Source organism: Scyliorhinus canicula, chromosome 14 (genome assembly GCF_902713615.1).
Source record: "Scyliorhinus canicula chromosome 14, sScyCan1.1, whole genome shotgun sequence".
Classification (NCBI taxonomy): domain Eukaryota; kingdom Metazoa; phylum Chordata; class Chondrichthyes; order Carcharhiniformes; family Scyliorhinidae; genus Scyliorhinus; species Scyliorhinus canicula.
The window spans coordinates 119,025,203-119,051,754 of NC_052159.1; the positions used below are offsets into that span (position 1 = coordinate 119,025,203).

Sequence of the window (26,552 nt, forward strand, 5' to 3'; positions counted from 1 at the left end):
TTTGGACTTTAATGTCAACTATATGGGCGGCACGATGGCACAGTAGTTAGCACTGCTGCTCACAGCTCCAGGGTCCCAGGTTCAATTCTGGTCTCGGGTGACTGTGTGGAGTTTGCACTTTCTCCCCATGCTGCGTGGGTTTCCTCCGGGTGCTCCGGTTTCCTCCCACGGTCCAAACATGTGCAGGTTAGGTGGATTGGCCATGCTAAATTGCCCTGTGTCAAAAAAGGTGGGATGGGGTTACGGGAATAGGGTGGAGATGTGGTGAGGGGCTGGTTTAGCACAGTGGGCTCAAGAGCAGGCTTGTAAAGCAGATCAAGGCCAGCAGCGCGGGTTCAATTCCCGTACCAGCCTACCTGAACAGGCGCCGGAATGTGGCGACTAGGGGCTTTTCACAATAACTTCATTTGAAGTCTACTTGTGATGATAAGCAATTTTCATTTCATTTCATGTGGGCTTAAGCAGAGTGCTGCATTTTGGAAGATCAAATTCAAGAGCGGACTATATGGTCAATGGAAGAGTCCTGGGGAAAATTGATGTACAGAGAGATCTGGGAGTTCAGGTCCATTGTACCCTGAAGGTGGCAACGCAGGTTGATAGAGTGGTCAAGAAGGCATACAGCATGCTTGCCTTCATCGGATGGGGTATTGAGTACAAGAGTCGGCAGGTCATGTTACAGTTGTATAGGACTTTGGTTCGGCCACATTTGGAATACTGCGTGCAGTTCTGGTCGCCACATCACCAGAAGGATGTGGATGCTTTTGAGAGGGTGCAGAGGAGGTTCACCAGGATGTTGCCTGGTATGGAGGGTGCTAGCTATGAAGAAAGGTTGAGTAGATTAGGATTGTTTTCGTTGGAAAGACGGAGGTTGAGGGGGGATCTGATTGAGGTCTACAAAATTATGAGAGGTATGGACAGGGTGGATAACAACAAGCTTTTTACAAGAGTGGGGGTGTCGGTTACAAGGGGTCACGATTTCAAGGTGAGAGGGGGAAAGTTTTTTACGCAGAGGGTGGTGGGTGCCTGGTACACTTTGCCAGCGGAGGTGGTAGAGGTGGGCACGATAGCATCATTTAAGAGGCATCTAGACGGGTATATGAACGGGCGGGAACAGAGGTAAATAGACCTTGGAAAATAGGAGACAGGCTTAGATAAAGGATCTGGATCGGCGCAGGCTGGGAGTGCTGAACGGCCTGTTCCTGTGCTGTAATTTCCTTTGTTCTTTGTTCTTGTACTCCTCTAAGGGCCGGTGCAGACTCAATGTGCCATCCTTCTGCATTGTAAATTCTAAGTTCTCTGAACTAACTTCTATAAATTTGCATTATTTCAACTAACAGATTAGGGACCACCTTTCACAAGTACAAAGTGCAAGCTTGTTTCCAAAGAAATTCATACTTTACAACAACTAAAATATTTTGCCTAATTTAAAAAACATAGCACAGGCGGATCAAAATTGACTTTAAAATATTGTTTAGTTTTCAATGAGAAAAATATTTGAACATTAAAATACTGTAGTGCAGCTACTTACTTCCAAAGTAAATAAAAAACATCCCTTGAAGTCATCTTCCAATTCTAATTGCTTTTGGGAAAAGAATTACAAGGTTCAGATGTATAGACCTGCCGTTTGACTTTTATTTGAATAGTAATTCTAAACATCCTGTAATAGGCAACCCACAGATTCTCAAGAAAGGGCTGCGTTAACAATTGCTGTCAAATGGAGCAGAAGAAAATAGAAATATATAAATTGTATGACCCTGTAGCAATTATTTGTTGACTGTGTAGAAATGCTTGACTTAATTGAAAATGCTGGTATATCAAAACTGTTAACTTAAAATTTAAGTTGCAATATGAATGTGATTTTCCGGCCACCTTGCACGTGGTGCAAATGCAGTTATGTCGGAAAAATATGGTGTGAGGCCCAGGCGAGATTTGCAGTTTGTGGTCTTCCCAGGCCCTTCAAGCTGCCGTGATCCAAATCTTGTCCAGAAAGGGTGAGAACCAGAGTAGCATGCATTTTACTTGATTGTAATTTAATTAGCGAGATTGAAGTCATATGCTCCAACCTTACAGGATACCCCCCCCCCCCCCCCCCCCGTCCCGCGGGATGTCACATCAGGCCAGTTACTACTGGACTTTAGAAATTGAGACCAGGTGCCATGGGCTCCAAGAGGGAGAAGGGAGTACCCCTCTCCACTTAGTACTGGTTCGCAAAATAACAGCTGGCCAGATGTCATGGGGGAGGTCCTTCAAAGGAGCTGTGGTTTGGGGGACTCTGGCTGGGCTGGAGGGCGCCATGTTGGGGGACTCCCCCAGGTGGGGGTCACGGTAGGTCTGTGAAGCATTGAAACCAGCTTGCTTTCTTGTTGAATACTCCTTAGTAGCGCACAGCACAGCTGTAATCTGTGCTAAAATCCTCTTGCAGGGGAGAGCCATTCTGCAGCTTGTCTGTTAGAGAAACATTTCAACACCTTGAAGTTTCAATAGTCTCTGTGGTTTCACTGTTGCAGTACGCCTGCTTTTATGCCTTTTTAGTTTCTTACGACATCCTGGGCTAGTGTGTGATCGATTCCAACCCCACAGGCTACGGAGTCCCAACACAAGTAAATTAACCAACAATTTGTGTAAAATTCCCAAAGTATTTGGCCCTTTGCTGCCCACTAATTTATATTCAACAGGTTTGTAAGTGAAACACAATTACTGTTTATTTATCATAGAAATAAATATGAAATGCACAGAAATTATTTTTCTGAGAGAGATTTCATCATAATCAGAGAGAGAAAATCAGAGAAGTTTCTTCCAGTTTCTGAACTGAAAGCGAAACTATAGCCCAACTCTATTGGGGAGAGAAATATTCCCAAGAAATCCAAACCACTTATCCCGTGCTATCAGCAAAGCCCAGTGTCTCGAGCTAGTTCATCGGCCGCCAGCCAAGGAAGGATACAGGCGGCCGGTCCAGATAGGACACGTGATCGGCACAAGCTTGGAGGGCCGAATTAGAACATAGAACAGTACAGCACAGAACAGGCCCTTCGGCCCTCAATGTTGTGCCGAGCCATGATCACCCTACTCAAACCCACGTATCCAACCGTAACCCAACAACCCCCCCTTAACCTTACTTTTATTAGGACACTACGGGCAATTTAGCATGGCCAATCCACCTAACCCGCACATCTTTGGACTGTGGGAGGAAACCGGAGCACCCGGAGGAAACCCACGCAGACAGGGGGAGGACGTGCAGACTCCACACAGACAGTGACCCAGCCGGGAATCGAACCTGGGACCCTGGAGCTGTGAAGCATTTATGCTAACCACCATGCTACCCTGCTGCCCTTTATTGTTCTTTATTCTTTGTTTGTTCCTTGTCATAACATTCAAGACTCCGGGCAAAGTGCTGGCAAATGGGATTAAGTAGGCAGATCAGGTGTCTTTCATAGGTTAGTGCAGACTCGATAGGCAGTAGCGCCTCTTCTGCATTATATTATTCTGTGATTCTCGCAGCCACTGGTGACTTTTTAGGCTGTGCGCCTAAGCAAAGGGAAACCACTTCTCTCATTTCTATCCTGTCAAGCCCTTCGGAATCTGAACTGTTTCAATTAGATCATTTATTTTTCTAACCTAAATCCCGGAGAATGTAGACAAAATTTACCCAGCCTGTCATCATGAGACATCCTTTGAAGCACTTTACCATTTCACAAAATATGCTGTTAGTGCAATTAAAGCGATTTGTGCTTCCAGATAAGCATTTTATCATTTCATGGAAATTATGTGTTTTTCGGCGGGAACTGCAATGGCTGTATTTGAAGCTGTTGTCTTGGGTATCATACTGCATGACGTCAGACTCCAAAGGCCATCATCTGGACTGGACCAGTCTTTCACTGTTTTATGTGGCCACATCTTTGTGTTAAACCTCAGGCCATGCATGTCATAGCCATAGCCTCTCTTTTGACATAACCATAGCCCATAGCCACAACCTGTAAGCTTATACGTAGGCCATTTTTTTTAACATAGAATTTACAGTGCAGAAGGAGGCCATTCGGCCCATCCCATCGAGTCTGCACCGGCTCCTGGAAAGAGCGCCCTACCCAAGGTTAACACCTCCACCCTATCCCCATAACCCAGTAACCCCACACAACACTAAGGGCAACTTTGGACACGAAGGGCAATTTATCATGGCCAATCCACCTAACCTGCACATCTTTGGACTGTGGGAGGAAACCGGAGCACCCGGAGGAAACCCACGCACACACGGGGAGGATGTGCAGACTCCGCACAGACAGTGACCCAAGCCGGAATCGAACCTGGGACCCTGGAGCTGTGAAGCGATTGTGCTATCCACAATGCTACCTGCTGCCCCCTTTATTTATTGCACCACAAACATTTGTTTTGTTAAACTGCTCAGAATTTTTGTTAAACTGCTCAGATTTTTCCTTATGAGCTCCTCATCTGACTTCTTTGCAGCAGAACTAATCTGTGACACCATATTCCACTCTGACATGGTGGCATCTGCGGTGTCCCTTCCACTCTGCTGCCCACTATTCTATATTCTAAGTTATGTGTGGTGCCAGTCTCTGAACTAGTGCGCACAACAGTGCTAATGATTGACGCAGTACCTTCCATTCCCCTCTTCCTTCTGCGGGGTGGGGTGATCGATTGCTATTCCATCCTGTTTGGATGATCAAGCTAGAAAAGTTGGGGTGCAGCATGCATGGTCACCATGGGGAGAATATATTTCATGAGACAATTTGGAGTTGAGAGTGAGGATTGATTTGGAGATTAGGAAATGTGAAATGTTGCAAATATACGAGAAAACTAGATTGACGTGATATGGTGGTATAAGAACATAAGAACTAGGAGCAGGAGTAGGCCATCTGGCCCCTCGAGCCTGCTCCGCCAATCAATTAGATCATGGCTGATCTTTTGTGGACTCAGCTCCACTTTCCGGCCTGAACACCATAACCCTTAATCCCTTTATTTTTCAAAAAACTATCTATCTTTACCTTAAAAACATGTAATGAAGGAGCCTCAACTGCTTCACTGGGCAAGGAATTCCATAGATTCACAACCCTATGGGTGAAGAAGTTCCTCAGTCCTAAATCTACTTCCCCTTATTTTGAGGCTATGTCCCCTAGTTCTGCTTTCACCCACCAGTAGAAACAACCCGCCCGCATCTATCCTATCTATTACCTTCATAATTTTAAATGTTTCTAAATGTATCTCCTGTTCTGCTTGGAACCATGACATCAGCCACTCCTTTCCCAATCATCACCAACACTGCATCCTTGAGGGGTGTGATGTTCTACACGTGCTTCCCCTCTCCTTATCATCATCTTCTCCTATTTCTTATAACAAGCTGCTGCCTGTAACATACTAAATTGGGAAGAGAAGGAGTTGTGATGAGTATTGGCAGGTATGTTTCTGTATGTGTGATGCTTACTTTATATGGTTGAAGAGCTGCAAGATTTGTTTTTTAGCTTGTGAGAATACAATAACGGAAGGGTCAGGGCTCTTGGCTGTGACCTGCTCAGCTCTCCTCCCACCATATTGGCCTCATTATTCGCTCTCTTCTCCATGTAGCCATATTCCTCATCTTCTGTGAACCCTGTACCAGGATCTCCAATGCTTTATCTGAGAACCTATGTGCCCTCTGCTTTGGTCCATTGCCATCTAGGTGCAGCTATCTGTCATCCAGTACACTCCACACCTTCAGTGGAATTGTGTTTCTGGTGGCTACAAAAACCGCTCTTCAAAAGTTGTTGCTAATCAGAGCTTGCATTTGGTGTTTTAACATCTCATGCATATTTGAATCCTAGTAATCTGCAATTGGCCTCCAAATTGTGAGCTAAAATCAGACATTTCTTATGAGCATATTTGACATGTCTTATTGGCATATTTGACATCTGGTTTCGCTTTTCCCCCCAAAATAACCTTCATAATGTTTTAATTAAAAACACTAGGCTGGTGTTTCCCAGTACATAAGTCATCAGTCATATGTGATGAATTGCGAATCCAGATGTGCGAATAGTTTTGCTTGGGAAATAAAGATGAGTAGTAAACAGTGTCATCGGGTTTGGGGTCTCTACTTGTGGGATCTCCACTCATATTCACACAGTATATTCATGTGTACTTTAACCTTTTAATACATTTACTGCTAAAATGGCAAGACAAAATATAAATGGTGCCTTTAATTGTTGCGTTTGACTTAGCGAATGGGGGTCCATAGATACAAAGAAGATAGGAGCAGGAGGAGGCCATTTGACCCTTCGAGCCTGCTCTGGCATTCATCGTGATCATGGCTGATCATCCAACTCAATAGCCTAATCCTGCTTTCTCCCCATAGCCTTTGATTCCATTCTCCCAAGTGCTACATCTACAGGCTCACTACTCTTTGGGTAAAAAAATGTCTCCTCATATCTGTCCGAAATGGTTTACCCCGAATCCTCAGACTGTGACCCCTAGTTCTGGACACATCCATCATTGGTAACATCTTCCCTGCATCTACGCTGTCTAGTCGCGTTAGAATTATATAAGTCTCTATGAGATCCCCCCCTCATTCTTCTGAACTCCAGCGAGACCAATCCCAACCTAGTCAATCTCTTCTCATATGACACTCCCGCCATCCCTGGAATCAGTCTGGTAAACCTTCGCTGCACACCCTCGAGAGCAAGAACATCCTTCCTCAGAGAAGGAGACCAAAACTGCACACAATGCTCCAGGTGTGGCCTCACCAAGGCACCGTACAATTGCAGCAACGCATGCCTGTTTCTATACTCGAAAACTCTCGCAATGAAGGCCAACATACCATTAGTCTTCTTTACCGCCTGCTGCACCTGTGTGCTTGCCTTCAGCGACTGGTGCACAAGGACACCCAGGTCCTGCTGCACACTCCCCTCTTCCAATTTATAACCATTCAGTTAGGAATCTGCCGTCCTGTTTTTTGCTTCCAAAGTCAATAACCTCACACTTATCCAAATTATACTGCATCTGCCATTGATTTGCCCAACCTGTCCAGATCATGCTGTAGGATCCTTGCATCCTCATCACAATTCACCGTCCCACCTAAATTAATATCATCTGCAAACTTTGAGATGTTACATTTTGTTACCTCATCCAAATCATTAATATACATTGTGAATAGCTGTGGTCCCAGCACCGATCCCTGTGGTACCCCATTAGTTACTGCCTGCCAATTTGAAAAGGACCCATTAATCCCTACTCTTTGTTTCCTCGCTGCCAACCAGTTTTCTATCCACCTCAATACATTTCCCCCAATTCAATGCACTTTAATTTTGCACAATAATCTCTGATGCAGGACTTGGGCTCCCCTTGTCAACTGTACTGGTTACATTTTCAAAGAATTCCAACAGATTTGTCAAGCACGATTTTCCCTTCATAAATTCTTGCTGACTCTGACTGATCCTGCCACTGCTTTCTAAATGTTCCGCTATAAAGTCCTTGATAATGGATCCAAGCATTTTCCCCACTACCAATGTTAGGCTTATTGGTCTATAATTCCCTGCTTTCTCTCTACCTCCCTTTTTGAATATTGGAGTGATGTAAGCTACCCTCCAATCTGCAGGGACAGTTCCAGAGTCTATAGAATCCCAGAACATGATCACCAATGAATCCACTATTTCCAGCGCCATCTCTTTAAGCACTGTGGGATGTAGATTCTTAGGCCCTGGGGATTTATCTGCCTTCATTCCCAATCAATTTTCCCAGCACCATTTCCCTACTAATGGGTAGATGTTTGATGAGGTCTTTTCTACTGAAATCAGTGCATACGGCTAAAATTGTTTTGCTGCACCTTTGGAAAGCTGTCCTCAATGTCAACTATCAGTCAGAATTTAGTCTAGAGATTTTTGATTAAATGGCCATGTTAGTTTGAGGTCATTGTAACAGTTTTGTTATATTTTGTTGGATTCCTTGACAAATATTGACACCCTGAGAGATAATAAAAGGCAGTCTCAGCTATCAAAGGAATAGCAGTGCTGTTATTGAAGAAAACAAGTCAAAAAATATGGAAATATATAGACATCGATGAAAACCACCTAAAGCCTCTAAGGTACAATGACTCAGTTTTGAAATCCTGAGATAAACTGCTCTGGATTTTCCAGCCTTTCTTGCCAACAGGATCTTTTGGTCCACCAAAGGTACCTCCCTGTGGCGGAATCCCCATGCAAAATGCTGTAGACTTCGGCAGGACCGCAGTATCCTGCTGGTGGCAAGTGGCAAGCCACCTACTCCACAGGCCGATTGCCGCCGTTAGTAAACAGGCTCACGGCCTCTTATTCATTTCCTCCCTTCCTTGATGAATTGGTTGAAGGGGTTAGTTTGGGACCTCGGGGTATTACGATGTACTCCATGCTTTATCTTTGATAAAGGAAGTATCACATTGGTGTTTCATGCTCTCCCACTATTTGCTCTATTTCTAATCACAGCAAGATTTTTTTTTCTGAAGGAAGCTCACATTTCCTGTGACCTGGAACCGTGAAAACTCAGAATGTCAGTGCTCAGCTGAATCCTGTTTTCACCAAAGGGACATAATCTAATTTTCTACAATGGTTCGGTTCATACTGTTTAGGAATGCAAACCTTGTTGGATTTTCCTTCTTCCGCCTGAAAACATTTCCAGTTATAGAGCCCTCGTCATTGTTCTGGTAAAGATCCGCACACTGACAAAGAGGTCAGAAATCGATCAAGCTACAATGCATTTCTTAATTGAGCCATTAGATTTTCTTTTTAAAAAATGTCTGTGGAAGAGAATGTTTGCTATAAAAAATGTATAATCTATTTTTATTAACAGGTACCTTGGCTGGACCAGTTGTTGTTGATAAGAAGGTATCTGCAATTTTGGACAAAAACGTCACCTTAAAGTGTTTGGTTACCGTGAAAGAAACTGTAACTCAGATCTCCTGGGAGAAGCAAGAACATGGGACCTCAGACACTATTGCAGTGTTTCATCCTCTTTATGGAACCTCAATCCAAGGGAACTATGAAGGAAGAGCTGTGTTCACAAACCCATCTTTGAAAGACGCAACAATTCTGATTACTAGAGTTGGGTTTTCAGATTCTGGAATCTACATCTGCAAGGTGGTCACTTTCCCATTGGGAAATTATCAAGAAACAAGCATTGTGACTGTAATCGGTATGTATATATAATATATTAAAATCATGTAATACTAGAACTTAAAATATCAGTTGTGAAATTTATCCTATCTATTAACGTTGGTTTGCCCTGAAGAAATTCAGTGAAGGCATCTAAAGTCAAAGCCTCAAGGCCTTGCTTTACCATTCTAACTACTGGGTAATAATTGTGATTTGTGCCACCTGACTGGTTAAAGTAGGCAAGTTATCAACATGGAATTCAAGACTGAGCAGAGATTTCCGGATATGCTAACAATATATCGTACTGTCCCTTTCTCCCTCAAGTGTTTACCTGCCTCCTTAAAGTGAATCTATGCTGTTTGCCTCAACTACTCCCAGTTTTCCCACTCAAACCTACAAATAACCCCACAGCAAATCTCAGAGGGGTAGTTTATTTGCACACACTCAATAATTTATAATCTTTTATTAGTATCACAAGTAGGCTTACATTAACACTGCAAGGAAGTTACTGTGAAAATCCCCTAGTCGCCACATGCTGGCATCTGTTCGGGTACACGGAGGGAGAATTCAGAATGTCCAATTCACCTAACAAGCACGTCTTTCGGGATTTGTGGGAGGAAACCGGAGCACCCGTAGGAAACCTACGCAGAATGTGCAGACTCCGCAGACAGTGACCCAAGCTGGGAATCAAACCTGGGACCCTGGCGCTGTGAAGCACCTGTGCTACACACTGTGCTACCCTGCCGCCCATCAAATACAGGAGGAGGATGCCATGTAGCCTCCTTTTCACTCATACAGTTAAGGCGGGATAGAGAAAGAAAGAGGGCAAATACACGAGTCCAGGGTCTAATGGGATATTCCTTCACAGAGGAAGTAACTGCACTGCATAATTAACTTTTCTGGCAGAATTGACTTTGACGATGAGACAGCGGTGCAGAGACGAATTAGTCCTGCGGGCGACGGGATAGAATTTCTAGTAAAAACAGTGTAAATGGGGCAAGGCATTCAAAACCAGAAAGAGCCCTCTTCAGTGCTTGGTAGATTGAAAGATGGCAAACTGAACTTTGCAACGCCACAGGTTTTATTTTGGTTGCTGATATGGTTAAATGTTCCAACCATTGAAAATTTGAAAGAAATGTTGCAGGGCCAGTGCAGACCCAATGGACCGAATGGCCTCCTTCTGCACCGTTGGGTGTCTGAGTCCAGTTTCCTCAAGCGAGATATCCAAAACTGGATTCCTGGAGTTACTTCAGAGAACCCTTTGGCAGATGTCTGGGGCAACTTTGAGGAAAGTTGTGTCTTTTGGTATTTTTGGAAGTAGACATGAATGTGCCTTAATAAGTGAAAACTCATTGGAGCTGTCAAGCGAACTGCAAGTTGTCGAGGCATTTAAATCTCATGGCCTTTACGTTTTTGTAAGAATCGTCTGATGTGTTTAAAACCAAAATAATTGCTTGTCTTTCACACTATCTATTGACATAAGCCTTTAGGTCTACAAAATTATGAGGGGCAGAGACAGAATGGATAGTCAGACTTTTTCTCAGGGTAGCGGGGTCAATTACTAGGGGGAATAGGTTTAAGGGGCAAGGTTGAGAGGAGATGTAAGAGGTAAATTTTTTACACAGAGGGTAGTGGGTGCCTGGAACTCACTGCCGGAGGAGGAGGTGGAAGTGACATTTAAGGGGCATCTTGATAAATACATGAATAGGATGGGAATAGAGGGATAAGGACCCCGGAAATGTAGAAGATTTTAGTTTTGATGGGCAGCATGATCGGCGCAGGCTTGGAGGGCCGAAGGGCCTGTTCCAGTGCTGTACTTTTCTTTGTTCTTTGACTATCATTATAGCATTAGTGCTGCATGACTGATTTCACAACATTTAGTTATCATAATAGGGTGTCTCAGTTCATAGTTTTAAATGATAGCTCAAAGTCTTATATACTCTTTGAAGTGGGCCATACATCTTGGTGCTCATTTTTGTTCAGCATTAAGTAGTTAAATGTAGTGAATGGTCTTTATCAAAAAGCGTTTTTTAATTAGTGAATTCACCAGTAGATGCTGAATAACTTTATTTCACCTCACCGTAGATCCTGAGGTCAATTTTGGCTGACTTGGCATAGGGGGAGGGGTGAAAATGATGGAGTTATGAGTTGGCAACAATTGGCACAGGAGTTATCAAGAGCCATTGATGTTGGATTGAAGGCCATAGATTGGCATGGATGATTAAAGATTGTAGCAAAGGCAATGTAATAATCGGAGTGGACAAATCAAATTGTCACTTGTAGTTTGGAAGAGGAGTTTGTTGAATGCCTTTGTGGCAGTCTTCTGGAACAATATGTTGTGGAGCCAATTAGGGATAAAGAAGTTTTAGATCTCGTAAAGTGGCAACTGCACTTCACATGACAGTATAGTATCCTAATAAAAGATCATCTGGGAAAAAAAGTACTCATCATCTAAAACAAGAATCTTAAAGTTAAACAAAGCCAATTACATAAGTATGAAGAACTGGCTAAGGTGGATTGGCTTGACTAAAGGTATGTCCATGAGTAAACAGTTGGAAACACTAAATGAAACGATTCAAAATGTTCAACAAAAATACGTCACATTAAAAAACAAAATTTTAGCCAGAGCAATCCACCTGTGTCTTATGAAGGAAATTATTACATTAAAATAAGAGACTTATAATGTTGCAAGGAATAATAGTAAACCTAAGGATTGGGAAAGATTGTTAAACAAGCAAACGGCGACCAGAGCATGAATAAAAGGGGGAAAAAATAGCTTGAGAGTAACTAGCCAGGAATTTAAAAACAGATTAAAGGAACTTTTACAAGAATATATAAAGAAGTAAACATTGTTCTTTCAAGGCAGAGACAGGAGAAACAGGAGGATGAAGAAAAGACAGAAATTCTGAACAAATATTTTACCTTCACAGAAGACACAAATTACATACCAGAAGTAGAGGGTAATCAAAGGGGTAATATGAATGGGGAACTTAAATAATTAATAGCAGCAGAGAAAATATATTGGAAAAACCTAAGGGATAAAAGATAACAAATCTTCAGTATCTGATGGCCTATATCCTGCGGTTCTAAAAGAGGAAGCTAAAGGTGGTGGTAGTGCAGTTATGCTTTTTCAAAGTTCCCTGGATTCTACAATGGGCTCAGCAGGCTGGAAAATAGCAAATGTTACACTGCAATTCAAAAAAGGAGGCAGAGAGAAAAATGGAAACTACTGGAATCTATAATTTAGGAAGGCTTAACAATATACTTGCCTTATAGTATAATTTTGTAAGTCAATATGATTTGAAAAATGTATTCAAATTTCAGTAATCTTTATTAGTGTCACAAGGAGGTTTACATTGCACTGCGGAAACTGGTAGGGTCAATTCAAGCAGAGCAAGTAAGTGTCACACAAAAAGATTATTAGATCAAGTAAGAGCTAATTGAATTGGTAATATATTGATGTGGAGATGCCGGTGTTGGACTGGGGTGAGCACAGTAAGAAGCCTGACAACACCAGGTTAAAGTCCAACAGGTTTGTTTTGAATCACTAGCTTTTGGAGCACTGCTCCTTCCTCAGGTTAATGAAGAGGTGCGTTTCAGAAACATATATTTATAGACAAGATCATCTACCAATCCTACTAACTGTCCTGGCTTGAGACAATTCACACCTCTTTAATTTGTGATTATTCCCCCTCTCCAGTTGCTCTGACTGGGCCTTTAATTACCTGCAAAGTTTTGCATTCAAAGTGGCGTATTGCATCTTTGACTTTGTCTATATATATATTTCTGGAGCCCACCTCTTCATTCACCTGAGGAAGGAGCAGTGCTCCGAAAGCTAGTAATTTGAAACAAGCCTGTTGGACTTTAACCTGGTGTTGTAAACTTCTTACTGTGGTAATATATTGGCATTGTAATGGACAGGAAGCATTTTGAAGTTGGTACTCAGCTGTTTACGATCTATGTTCATGATGTAGGCAAAGAGATGGAGAATAATGAATCCAAATTTTCTGACTATGCAAAATTAATGCCAATGTAAATTGTTGAAGAAGACACAAAGGGCACGATCCAACAACCGCACTGCTGGAAAAGTAGCTCGCCGCAGCGCAGCATGGCTGATGAAAGTCACGAGACCCTGCTCCCGGGATCTACCCTGCTCGCAAAGCCTCGCGAGATCCAACGCAAGCTCTCCCATTGTAGCAAATCTGCATATTATAGCGAGACAGCTAGCCTCATTCTAATGTGCAGATTCACGAGTTACCTGCGGCTTTGGGATTCATCTCCTTTGCCTCAGAGACCTCGGCGAGCACTGTTCAGCACTGGTCCCCACAAATGGGGAGCAGACAGAACTGCACTTGTAGTGGTCTTCCAGGTGATCGAAAGCTCCAAGTTGCATGCACTTCAAGCAGGGTGGTGCCCTGGCACTGCTGGTGCCACTGGAGTACCCTGGCAGTGTCAGCCCGGCACCCTGGCAGTGCCACTTGGGTCCCAGCCTGGCACTGCCAAACTGCCATCGTTTGCATGCGATCGTGCCGAGGGTGCACTGCGTGGGTGTTGGGTTGCGGGGAGGCGGAGACCATCCATAGTGCGTCTGCCCTTGGGTAGGGATGGGGGCAGTTTTGGGGATCGTTTCGGAGTCCTTGGAGATTGGGACGCCATTACGATCTCTCGCTACACTGGGGAGTTCCGGCGAGCGGCGTTCCCCACTGTACAAAACAGTGCCTTGGCCGCACATTCCCCGTTCAGGCCTCTTATACAACTCGAGTCACGAGTCTCGCAGTGCTGAGAAACACATGGTTAAACGTGCTCGCTAGTGGACTTTGTTCTCTTTTGGGAGAATTTCGCCCAAAGGCTGCGTGGAGACATAGACTGCAGTTAAGCGAATGGGGACCATGGTGTTTGATGGAGTATAATGTGCAGAAATGTTTGGCGGTGGTACTAAGAATTGGAAAACAACCAATTTTTTTATAAAGGCGTGATAGTTCTAAGTATTGATGTTTGGAAAGACTTGGATGTACTCGTACAAAATACACAGAAGGTTCACAGGCAGGTGCAACAAGTGATTAGAAAGGCAAATGGAATATTTTCCTTTCTGGAAAGTGAATTGGAGTATTAGACTAAGGAAGTCTTGCTGTAGTTGTATAGGCCTTTGGTGAGACCACAACCTGATTGCTGTTCATAGCTTTTGTCTCTATAGCTAAGGAAGAATATCCTTGCATTGGAGGCAGTACAGCAAAGGCTCAGTTGATCGGGTCTTTGAATGATGAGTTTTTCCTTTAATGAGTGGCTGAGTAAATTGGGCCCTCCGCTCCCTGGAGTTTAGGAGAATGCAAAGGATCTCATTGAAACATTAAAGGGATTTAATGATAGGCACAGAGTTTATTTCTGCTGGCTTGGCAATCTGTAAACAGTGCTCAAGATAAGCACTGATTTAGGACTGACATGGATAGATTCTTCACTCATAAGGTTGTGAGTCTGCGAATTCTCTAACCCACAGGGTTGTGGATGTTGCATTATTGAATTGAAAGCTGAAATGGGCTGCTCTTAGTGGAATTGAGGCACACACGAAGCAGGCAGGAAAGTGGACTTGCAGTAGAAAATCAGCCATGATCTTGTTGAGTTGGGACCAAGGGACTATGCACTCTTCTACTCCTGTACCTTTTGTTGCTTTCTTTTCTGAAGGTTGCAACATCTCAGTTCTGATATCATCCTTGAAAATGTTTTGGTCTTTACAATTCTCAAGCTTGTTTAAGTTTTCGATAAACAACAGTGGTCCCAACATCAATCCCTGTGGAACACTATCTTCCACCACCAGTCTGAAACTATCTTTAACTCCTACTCTGTTTTCTGTTTGATAGCCATCTTGCAATCCACTCTATTACTTGCATCCTGATTTCGCAGTCTGTGACCTCACGCATGAGTTTGCAATGTGGTGCCTTATCTATAGATTACATCCATTGCATTACCTTTTAAAAAAAAAAAAAAAAAAATATTATTTATTCATGGGATGCAGACATCGATCCAGGCAAGAATAACAATTATTGCTCATCCCTAATTGTCTTTGAGAAGGTGGTGGTGAGCCGACTTTTTGAACCACTGCAGTCCATGTATCCAGGAACACCCATAGTGCTGTTAGAAAGGGAGTGAGAACAGAAGGAGGCTATTCGGCCCATCGAGTCGGCACCGACCCACTTAAGCCCTCACTTCCACCCTATCTCCGTAACCTAATAACCCCTCCTAACCTTTTTATTTGGTCACTAAGGGCAATTTATCATGGCCAATCCACATAACCTGCACGTCTTTAGGCTGTGGGAGGAAACCTGAGCACCCGGAGGAAATCCACGCAGACACTGGGAGAACATGCAGATACCGCACAGACAGTGACCCAGCGGGGAATCGAACCTGGGACCCTAGCGCTGTGAAGCCACAGTGCTTTCCACTTGTGCTATCGTGCTGCCCTAGTTATAGGACATTGATCCAGCAACGGTGAAGGAAAGGCGGTATAGTTCCAAGTCAGGATGGTGCATGGCTTGGAAGGAAACTTAAAGGTGGTGGTGCTTCTGTGCATCTGATGCCTTTGCCCTTCAGGATGTTCATGGGTATGGAAGATGCTATCATAGGAGCCATGGTGATTTACTGCAGTGTTCTGTTCAACACTATTGTATGTTACATGGAATTCTATTGTAGCCAGGCTATCTGCTTAAGGCAATCATAGGAGTCAGCATCACCACATAACCAGTACGACGTAGAGGAGGCAAAAAACTTCCAGGTGATGTGGCTTCATCAGAATGCAAAAGCCAGGGTAAGAGCATTTCCATGGAGCTGTTTTTCTCTCCAACTGCTTAGCTTTAAAATTATTACTAACTTTGAATCACAGATTCAAGTTTAGTAGGCAAGTGTTAAAATGATTTCTAACCACTTACATCTCATTTGTAGTTGGTTCTTTTTGCTATGGTGGCATATCCTTTACCGTGTGGTATTTTACAATATGTAAATTAACAATATTTTTGACGGTACTTTAACCTTTTTAAGGATCCTTTGTCTTTATGCTGGTGCAGATATCTTATCAAGCTTACATTTATTACATGTATTTTACTATGCTCCCAAGTTTGAGGCTTCAAATAACTTCCATCGGAAATCTCTTGTTTCCCCATCAACTTTATTCTGGGCATCTACTTTCAGGATAGTAGAATGGCCTGTGTGGAGAAATTATGGCATACTAGCTGCTTTTCATGTCTTTCCCCACCCCCCTGTTTCTATCAGGGCGCTCCGGTTTCCCCCTGCAGTCAAAAGATGTGCAGGTGAGGTCAAATGGCCATGCTAAAATTGCCCATTATTGTCCAAAGATGTGCAGGTTAGGTGGGGTTACGAAGTTAGGGCAGTGGAATAGGCCTCGGTAGAGTAATCTTTCAGAGGGTCGGTGCAGATTCAATGGGCTGAATAGCCTCGTTCTGCACTGTAGGGATTCAATGAGATTATGTGAAAGTTGAATGTTCATGGCTATACAAGGCAAACTAATACTGAATAGAGAGAAAACCATCTTGTGGACAATCCAGTAATTTATCCTCCACACTATTGGTTTACCTAGTCAATATCGAGATTGAAGTTCGTCATGTTGACTGTATTACCCTTCTTACATACACCTCTAATTTATACCATTCCAGCCATTACCACCACAATTGTGTGGCCTAAAAATAACTCCCACCAATGTTTGCCACCCCTTGCTCTTTCCTAGCTCTACCCAAACTGATTCCACATCTTCGACCTTGCCATCTATTAGGATTTTGGGTCCAGAAATGAGACCTCAATGCAGCAGGCAATGTAAGGGATAAACTGACTGAGGGAGAAAACAAACCATGCTAGCACAGAGTCACAAGGATAGGCCATACCTGGCTGAGTTGCATTGTCCCAGTCAGACTTAAACTGATTAGTGGGAATACACAGAATGCCCCAGATCCATTGTTCTTTGGGACACTCCTGTCTGACCAGCTATTAGCCCATTAAAGAGTCTGATGGCCTCTTTGTCCGTCAATGAGAGGTTAGCTGTATAGCAATAGCATGGCTCTGTTCTTTTGTATAAATGGGAGTGGACAATCAAACAGCCAAGATAACATTGATGGGTTCAAGCCTGGAAATATCAGCAGAGAACCTATGTTGAGTGGCTTGGCAGAGCTTGGACAGAGAGAGAGAGAGAGAGAATGCTGTTCTGAATAGTTAGAGGAGTAGGCTTTGGAAAGCGACCGAGAGAGGTCATGAAAATGACCACCAAGGCAGGCTTTGGAAAAGGGTTCTGAACGATTGTCCCGAACTGAAGAAAAACTGCGTTGTAAATGCCTTTGTCTGCCCAAATGGCATGAGAACTCCATGTTCTGCAAAGTGCTGTTTAATGGGAAATAGTGCATTGAGGTTAAGAAATGACATGTAATCTGTTAATTTTAGGGTTGAAGTTTTAATTAAGCTTGCTTGCAAAATAACCAAGCTCTATTTTTTACATTATCACTCCTGGAACAAATCGATCTTTCCGCCCCGTATTAAAACTTAAAGTTGTAGCTCTGGTCCAGAATATTAGTCATTGTTGAGAGATGACCAGGCATCTGTAACACACTTTTATGATGAATGTATGAATTTTGTATTATAGGTATTTGGTGCAATAAGGGTTGAATTTTTAAGGAATTCGGGGTTGAAATATTTTGGTAGCCAGGGGTGCAATTAATGCATCGTTAAAAGCTTGGGCTAATGGAATGTTTGGATTAAGGGGACTCCTTGTGGCATTAATTAGACTTAAGCTTGGTAAGATGATATAATTAAGGTATTATACATTTAGTGTTAGTTGCAGATGTGAACAGAGATCAAACATCTCAGTTCAGTTAAAAGGTTGGGCGGCATGGTAGCACAGTGCGTAGCACTGTCACTTCACAGCTCCAGGTTCCCAGGTTCGATTCCCGACTTGGGTCACTGTCTGTGCGGAGTCTGCACGTTCTCCTCGTGTCTACGTGGGTTTCCTCCCGGAGCTCTGGTTTCCTCCCACAGTCCAAAGACGTGCAGGTTAGGAGATTCGCCAAGCTAAATTCCCCTTAGTGTCCAAAGAGATTTTGTGGGGTTGCTGGGTTACGGGTATGGGGCGGAGTTGTGGGCTTTAATGGGGTGCTCTTTCCAAGGGCGGGTGCAGACTCGATGGGCCGAATTGCCTCCTTCTGCACTGTAACTTCTATCTATCTCTATATGTCTGTTGATTCCAAGCAATTTAGAAGAGTATGATTAGAAGATGAGCTGAAACAAGATGAAGCAGCTTCTGAAGAAATACAACCAGAGTTTCTGCATAATTCTGACAGTATCCAGATCTTTTCTTTAAAGTAGTGTTAAAATATCTTTATTTCTCAAATTAGAGTGTCCAGACATCCCTGTAAAGCAGGTATTCCTGTGTGCTAACTGGTATTTAACAGTAGATTGAAAACTGGTGTTTTTTTTGTTTCTTGCAGTTAAGGGTTGCTGTATTCACCATTGATCAGCATTGTATAAGGGATAATTGTAAGCTGTTTTCTGGTGTGATGTTAAAGAGATTTTAATACTACGTTATAATAAAGTTTGTTTTAATATACCATATTGTTTACTCCATTATTTCCATTATATTATTGATATTAATAAAGAGGAGGTGTTGGGCATCTTAAAAAGCATTAAAGTAGTTACGTCCCAGGGCCTGATGGGATGTACACTAGAATACTGAGGGAGGCAAGGGAGGAAATTGCTGGGGCCTTGACAGTAATCTTTGTATCCTCATTGGCTACAGGTGAAGTTCCAGAGGACTGTAGAGTAGCCAGTGTTGTTCCATTGTTTAAGAAGGGCAGCAGGAATAATCCAGGAAATCATAGGCCAGTGAGCCTTATTATTGGAAAAGATTCTTAGTGATAGGATTGGAAACAAATGGATTTATTAGTGATGAACAGCCTGGTTTTGTGAAAGAGAGGTTGTGTCTCACTAATTTGATTGTGTTTTCCGAGGAAGTGGCAAAGATGATAGATGAGGGAAAGGCAGTAGATGTTATATACATGGACTTCAGTAAAGCTTTTGACAAGGTACCTCATGGTAGACTGGTACAAACGGTGAAGGCACATGGAATCAGAGGAAAGTTGGCTACAGATACAGACTTGGGCACAGATTACAGAGGGTAGCAGTAGAAGGATGCTCTTCTTAATGGAAGGCTGTGAGTAGCGGTGTTCCACAGGGATCAGTTCTGGGGCCGTTGTTATTTGTGGTGTATATTAGTGATTCGGAAGAAAATGTAGCTGGTCTGATTAAGTTTGCAGAAGACACAAAAATTGGTGGAGTTACGGACAGTGAAGAGGATTGTCAGTATACAGCAGGATATAAACTGGGTGGAGTCTTGGGCGGAGAAATGGCAGATTGAGTTTAATCTGTTAAGTATGAGGGAGTACACTTTGGAAGGTCCAGTGCATGTAAGAATAACACAGTAAATGGTGGAACACTGACAGGCAGAGAGATCTGGGCGTGAATTTACACCTATCACTGAAAGTGGCAACGTATGTGGATAAGGTGGTCAAGAAGGCATACGGCAAGCTGGCCTTCATGAAAATGAAATGAAATGAAAATCGCTTATTGTCACGAGTAGGCTTCAATTAAGTTACTGTGAAAAGCCCCTAGTCGCCACATTCCGGCGCCTGTCCGGGGAGGCTGGTACGGGAATCGAACCGTGCTGCTGGCCTACTTGGTCTGCTTTAAAAGCCAGCGATTAGCCCTGTGAGCTAAACCAGCCCCATATCAGTCAGGGCATTGAGTATAAAAATTGGCAAGTCATGTTGCAGCTGTACAGAACCTGAGTAGGTCCCATTTGGAATATTGTGTACAATTCTGGTTGCCACACTACCAGAAGGATGTGGATGCTTTGGAGAGGATACAGAAGCGGTTTACTAGGATGTATGGAGGACGTTAGGTATGAGGAGAGGTTAGATAAACTCGTCTGTTCTCACTGGAACGACGGGAGGTTGAGACGCGACCTGATAGAGGTCTACAAAATTATGAGTGGCATGGACTGAGTGGATAGTCAGATGCTCTTTCCGAGGGTCGGAGAGTTAAGTATGAGGGGACATAGGTTTAATGTGCACGGGTAAAAGTGTGTAGAGGGTGGGGGCAAGTTAACGGTGGGTATTAGGTATTAGCTTACCGTTAAAAAGTTTTATTTACTGCATGTTTCATTATAGCTCTTGTTATAAATAAACAGTTATCAGGTTTATGTTTACAAACCTGATGTCTGTGATGAATGGGCAGCCAAAGACATATTGTTTAAATATTCTAAGAAATATTGTTTAATTCACTTGTGTCATGATTTTGTGTACGTGGGGCTGGAATTAACTGCCCAGGATGTCTTAACAATACCCCTATTTTCGTGAAGTCACTCCGGGGGCAAGATATAATTTCCATAGTATTACAAAATTTAAAAAAATTGCTGTTTCTGTCCAGTATCCTAGCCACTATTGGGGTCTGATCTGGAATCGGAACACTTTCACTAATGTACTGATCTCATTCTTTATTAATTGTGCTACCCCACCTCCTTTTCCTTTTTGCCTAACCTTCTTAAATGTTAAATATTACTGAATATTCACTTCCTCGCCTCTATTACCTGGATTTACATCTGTAATGACAGTTAGAATTGTTATGAATGAAATGAAAAATGAAATGAAAATCGCTTATTGTCACGAGTAGGCTTCAATGAAGTTACTGTGAAAAGCCCCTAATCGCCACATTCCGGTGCCTGTTCGGGGAGGCTGGTACGGGAATCGAACCGTGCTGCTGGCCTGCTTGGTCTGCTTTAAAAGCCAGCGATTTAGCCGAGTGAGCTAAACCAGCTGCATGCACTCATAAGTAAATTGACAGCACAAATATTACTGCTCCTTCATCAGGTGAACTGACTTCACCTGATGAAGGATCAGCACTCCGAAAGCTTATGATTTCAAATAAACCAAGTGTAAAGTCCACGCACATGAGTGTGTGCACACACACACCCACAACTTGACTCTGGCACCATATCATTCTGGATCCATCTTTACAGCTACAGAAACGCCTGTCTGTTCCCCTAACTATTGAATACCCTACCGCTATTACTCTTCTTCTGCCCCTCCTGTGCAACTGAGCTACCTGTGGTGCCATGGACTTGGCATTCCTCTGAGGAAATCATTTCTCTCTCTGGTTTCGAGTACATTAGGTGGGTCGTTCTTTGTACAATGTGTGCAGGAGGGTTTCCTGACACAATATGTTGACAGGCCAACAAGAGGCGAGGCCACATTGGATTTGGTTTTGGGTAATGAACCAGGCCAGGTGTTAGATCTGGAGGTAGGTGAGCACTTTGGAAACAGTGACCACAATTCGGTGACCTTTACGTCAGTGATGGAAAGGGATAAGTATACCCCGCAGGGCAAGAGTTATAGCTGGGGGAAGGACAATTATGATGCCATTAGACATGACTTAGAATGTGTAGGTTGGAGAAGTAGGCTGCAAGGGTTGGGCACACTGGATATGTGGAGCTTGTTCAAGGAACAGCTATTGCATGTTCTTGATAAGTACGTACCAGTCAGGCAGGGAGGAAGGGGTCGAGCGAGGGAACCGTGGTTCACCAAAGAAGTGGAATCTCTTGTTAAGAGGAAGAAGGAGGCCTATGTGAAGATGAGGCTTGAAGTTTCAGTTGGGGTGCTCGATAATTACAAGGAAGCGAGGAAGGATCTAAAGAGAGAGCTAAGACGAGCAAGGAGGGGACATGAGAAGCCTTTGGCAGGTAGGATCAAGGAAAACCCAAAAGCTTTCTATAGGTATGTCAGGAATAAAAGAATGACTAGGATAAGAGTAGGGCCAGTCAAGGACAGTGGTGGGAAGTTGTGTGTGGAGGCTGAGGAGATAAGCGAGATACTAAATGAATACTTTTCGTCAGTATTAACTCAGGAAAAAGATAATGTTGTGGAGGAGAATGCTGAGACCCAGGCTATTAGAATAGATGGCATTGAGGTGCGTAGGGAAGAAGTGTTGGCAATTCTGGACAAGGTGAAAAGAGATAAGCCTCCGGGGCCTGATGGGATTTATCCTAGGATTCTCTGGGAAGCCAGGGAAGAGATTGCTGAGCCTTTGGCTTTGAGTTTTATGTCATCATTGGCTACAGGAATAGTGCCAGAGGACTGAAGGATAGCAAATGTGGTCCCTTTGTTCAAGAAGGGGAGTAGAGATAACCCCGGTAACTATAGGCCGGTGAGCCTCACGTTTGTTGTGGGTAAAGTCTTGGAGAGGATTATAAGAGATACGATTTATAATCATCTAGATAGGAATAATATGATTAGGGATAGTCAGCATGGTTTTGTGAAGGGTAGGTCATGCCTCACAAACCTTATCGAGTTCTTTGAGAAGGTGACTGAACAGGTAGACGAGGGTAGAGCAGTTGATGTGGTGTGGATTTCAGTAAAACGTTTGATAAGGTTCCCCACGGTCATCTATTGCAGAAAATACGGAGGCTGGGGATTGAGGGTGATTTAGAGATGTGGATCAGAAATTGGCTAGTTGAAAGAAGACAGAGGGTGGTGGTTGATGGCAAATGTTCAGAATGGAATTCAGTTACGAGTGGCGTACCACAAGGATCTGTTCTGGGGCCGTTGCTGTTTGTCATTTTTATAAATGACCTAGAGGAGGGCACAGAAGGTTGGGTAAGTAAATTTGCAGATGACACTAAAGTCGGTGGAGTTGTAGACAGTGTGGAAGGATGTTGCAGGTTACAGAGGGACATGGATAAGCTGCAGAGCTGGGCTGAGAGGTGGCAAATGGAGTTTAATGTAGAGAAGTGTGAGGTGATTCACTTTGGAAAGAATAACAGGAATGGGGAATATTTGGTTAATGGTAAAATTCTTGGTAGTGTGGATGAGCAGAGAGATCTCGGTGTCCATGTACATAGATCCCTGAAAGTTGCCACCCAGGTTGATAGGGTTGTGAAGAAGGCCTATGGTGTGTTGGCCTTTATTGGTAGAGGGATTGAGTTCCGGAGCCATGAGGTCATGTTGCAGCTGTACAAAACTCTGGTACGGCCGCATTTGGAGTATTGCGTACAGTTCTGGTCGCCTCATTATAGGAAGGACGTGGAAGCTTTGGAACGGGTGCAGAGGAGATTTACCAGGATGTTGCCTGGTATGGAGGGAAAATCTTATGAGGAAAGGCTGATGGACATGAGGTTGTTTTCGTTAGAGAGAAGAAGGTTAAGAGGTGACTTAATAGAGGCATACAAAATGATCAGAGGGTTAGATAGGGTGAACAGTGAGAGCCTTCTCCCGCGGATGGAGGTGGCTAGCACAAGGGGACATAGCCTTAAATTGAGGGGTAATAGATATAGGACAGAGGTCAGAGGTAGGTTTTTTACGCAAAGAGTGGTGAGGCCGTGGAATGCCCTACCTGCAACAGTAGTGAACTCGCCAACATTGAGGGCATTTAAAAGTTTATTGGATAAGCATATGGATGATAATGGCATAGTGTAGGTTAGATGGCCTTTAGTTTTTGACTTCCCATGTCGGTGCAACATCGTGGGCCGAAGGGCCTGTACTGCGCTGTATTGTTCTATGTTCTTTGGTATCCCAAATGGAAATCCAGTTAGTGAGCGAGATGGATTCAGGACTCCTGCACTACCTCCGTAGACTTCCTGGACTGGCTCACAGTTCCCATTCCCTCTCGGTCTACCGTTTAATAATCTGTGGTGTGGCAACCTCCCTCAACATATTATGCACTGTTGCTTCACAGCGCCAGGGTCCCTGTTTCGATTCCCAGCTTGGGTCACTGTCTATGCGGAGTCTGCTCTTTCTCCCCGTGCCTGCGTGGGTTGCCTCCGAGCACTCCGGTTTCCTCATACAAGTCACAAAAGGACGTGCTGTTAGGTAGTTTGGCCATTCTGAATTGTCCCTCAATGTACCTGACCAGGCGCCGGAGTGTGGCGATTAGGGGCTTTTCACAGTAACTTCATTGCAGTGTTAATGTAAGCCTATTTGTGACAATAATAAAGATTATTATTATGCACGTTGTTCTGAGCCTTACAGATACGCCATGGCGAATCCAGCCGTCACTTCAGTTCTGAAGCCCATGGCTCAGGTCTCCGCGGCTGGTGACATCTCCTGGTGTTCATCTAAGCCACGAGAATTGTCTATGACGTGGCACAACTTACAGGATGGAGATTCCAGGTGACCCTGCCATGTCTTAAGTTTACTTTTACAGACTATTTATTGGAAAGTAGAAAGTTCAATCACCTACCAGCTTGTTCCTTGTGCCTTCCCCTGAAACTTAAACCATAATAACATAATATTAGTAAACCTTATTATTTACCAGAGCTTATGTTGTTAAAAACTGGAGTAAATTTAAAAATAAAAATAATTTATTGGCACACATTTGCCTCGAGGTTTAACGTGACATCTGACATACTATCACACACACAAAATACTAGATACAGATGAAGGAAAAAAGCGAAACAATTACAGGTAGTAATTATTTGAGTCTCTTTCATAGCAGGCCTATTGTTACTCGAGCTTTGGCTGGATTGGAGGTCTTGATTAATAAGGGGTTCTGGGGAGAAGGCAGGAGAATGTGTCATGTGAGAGTACCTTTAAGAAATGGATGTTCAAGCAATTTACCTTGAAGAAATGGAGCAGCTCATATTACTGAAGTGATGTCAGAGTGTGGGTGGAGCTGGGTTTTTAGTTCAGCCATTTTGCAGTGTTTTAGTTTCAGTTTTGAGGAAAAAAGCTTGGGTGTGTCTGTGTTTGCAGTGAGCTGGATCTGCGATGATCTCTGCCAGGAAAGATTATCACTGAATCATTTGGGTGATTTAAACTCATAATAGTAATGTCTTTAACCTGATGTGTTTCTGTTTAAAGGTGTTAAGTCTTTTGGAGGTTTGAAGGAACATTTTGAGGGATTATTTAGTGTTGTATTATTTTGGGGGTTATCTTTGAAGTAATGGGTGTTAAGGGATCCAATATTTATTTAAAAAGGTTAAGTTGAATTCATGGAATAAACATTGTTTTGTGTTTAAAAACCCATGTGTCCATAATTGTAATACCACACCTGGAGACCAAGCCGTGTGCTTCAAAAGCAACAATACATTAAAGGAAGAGGCTGGTTGAACTCCATGATACATTTTGGGGTTCTGAAAACGCTGCTCCCATAACAAATGGGATGAGAAAAATATCAGCCATGATTGAATGGCGGAGCAGACCCGATGGGCCCGAGTGGCCTAATTCTGCTCCTACGTCTTATGATAGTTTAAAGCAGATGACTTCTCAGTTAGCTGTGAGGCTGTCTTTAGTTGAAAAACACAGGTAACAAACCGGGCTGCCTTGTGACCAATTATGAGTTCAAAATTTGTCCAAAAACATTAGTGGGTTGGGCTAATTTGTAGGATCTCTTGTAACCTTTCACGCTTTGATAGTTTTCAACACAGACATGGTTTTGTAACTAAGTGGCTCAGTCAATTTAAAATTACCCTTTTCAATGCTTTTTCAGGAAAAAGACATTGAGTCAACAACAGTTTGGATGGGTCCTTGTCCTCTGGAGACAGGGGAGTGTTTCAATCCACAAAACAAAGTCAGGTGATCCTCAGGCAGCTATCTTTTTTTGCAGCCAACTTGTGTTTAAATATCTTCATGCCTGACACTCTTGATTGAACAACGCTGATTACTCAGCTTCTGCATGTATCACCTTGGTAGTCTCTAGATCAAAATATTCTGTTCGACACTGAACTAATTTGCAAGTACATTTCCAATTAGCTTGCTGGATATTTGTTCACAGTTCAATAAAACAAATAAAGGACGTTTCTGATGGCCAATAATGCTTTACCAAATCGTAGTGACATCACTAAATAGCCCCTCAAACATGTTGATATGTTCCTGACAAGTTTTATGTTTTGGACCCGTTCAAGAAAAAAAAAAATACTTGCATTGAGCGCATCTCACAAACTTTCTAACTCTGTAATGGCAGTGCTGCAAAGTAATGACATGAGGATAATCCAGTTTTAAGTGTGATCTTCTACGACTTGATGGTGTCAAGGTCTGTCTACCCAGTGTAAATGAACTTTGAAAATCCAGTCGCAAAACAGTTTTAAACCGGTTCTTCACCTTTGGTATTGATGTTAGTTTGAAAGTCAGCAGTGGGTTATTAAACTAGACAAGGCACTAAATCTGAGCTTCATGCTCAGTATTCAAATTTATGCTTTCCAGGCACAACTGGAAGCAAGAAGTCCTGACTACTTTTCTCTTCTTTAGCTCAAGGTTTCTCGTGCAATGCCGCTGAAGCATATGTACAGCTTTAGAATCATGTGAATTTATATTGTAAATATATAAAATATAAAGGGTGGCACAGTGGTTAGCACTTCTGCCTCAGCGCTAGAGACCTGTGTTCGATTCTGACCTTGGGTGACTAATGTGAAAT

General features: G+C 43.1%; 1 protein-coding gene across 2 annotated transcripts in view; it reads left to right on the top strand.

Moving 5' to 3' along the window:
• Positions 1–26,552, top strand: part of LOC119977373 (nectin-3-like) — a 254,335-nt gene that overhangs the window by 187,920 nt on the left and 39,863 nt on the right. For both annotated transcript variants that reach the window (XM_038818200.1, XM_038818199.1), the window contains exon 2: positions 8,803–9,144. In XM_038818200.1, the coding sequence (XP_038674128.1) occupies positions 8,803–9,144 (342 nt within the window). The remainder of the gene's footprint in view (positions 1–8,802; positions 9,145–26,552) is intronic.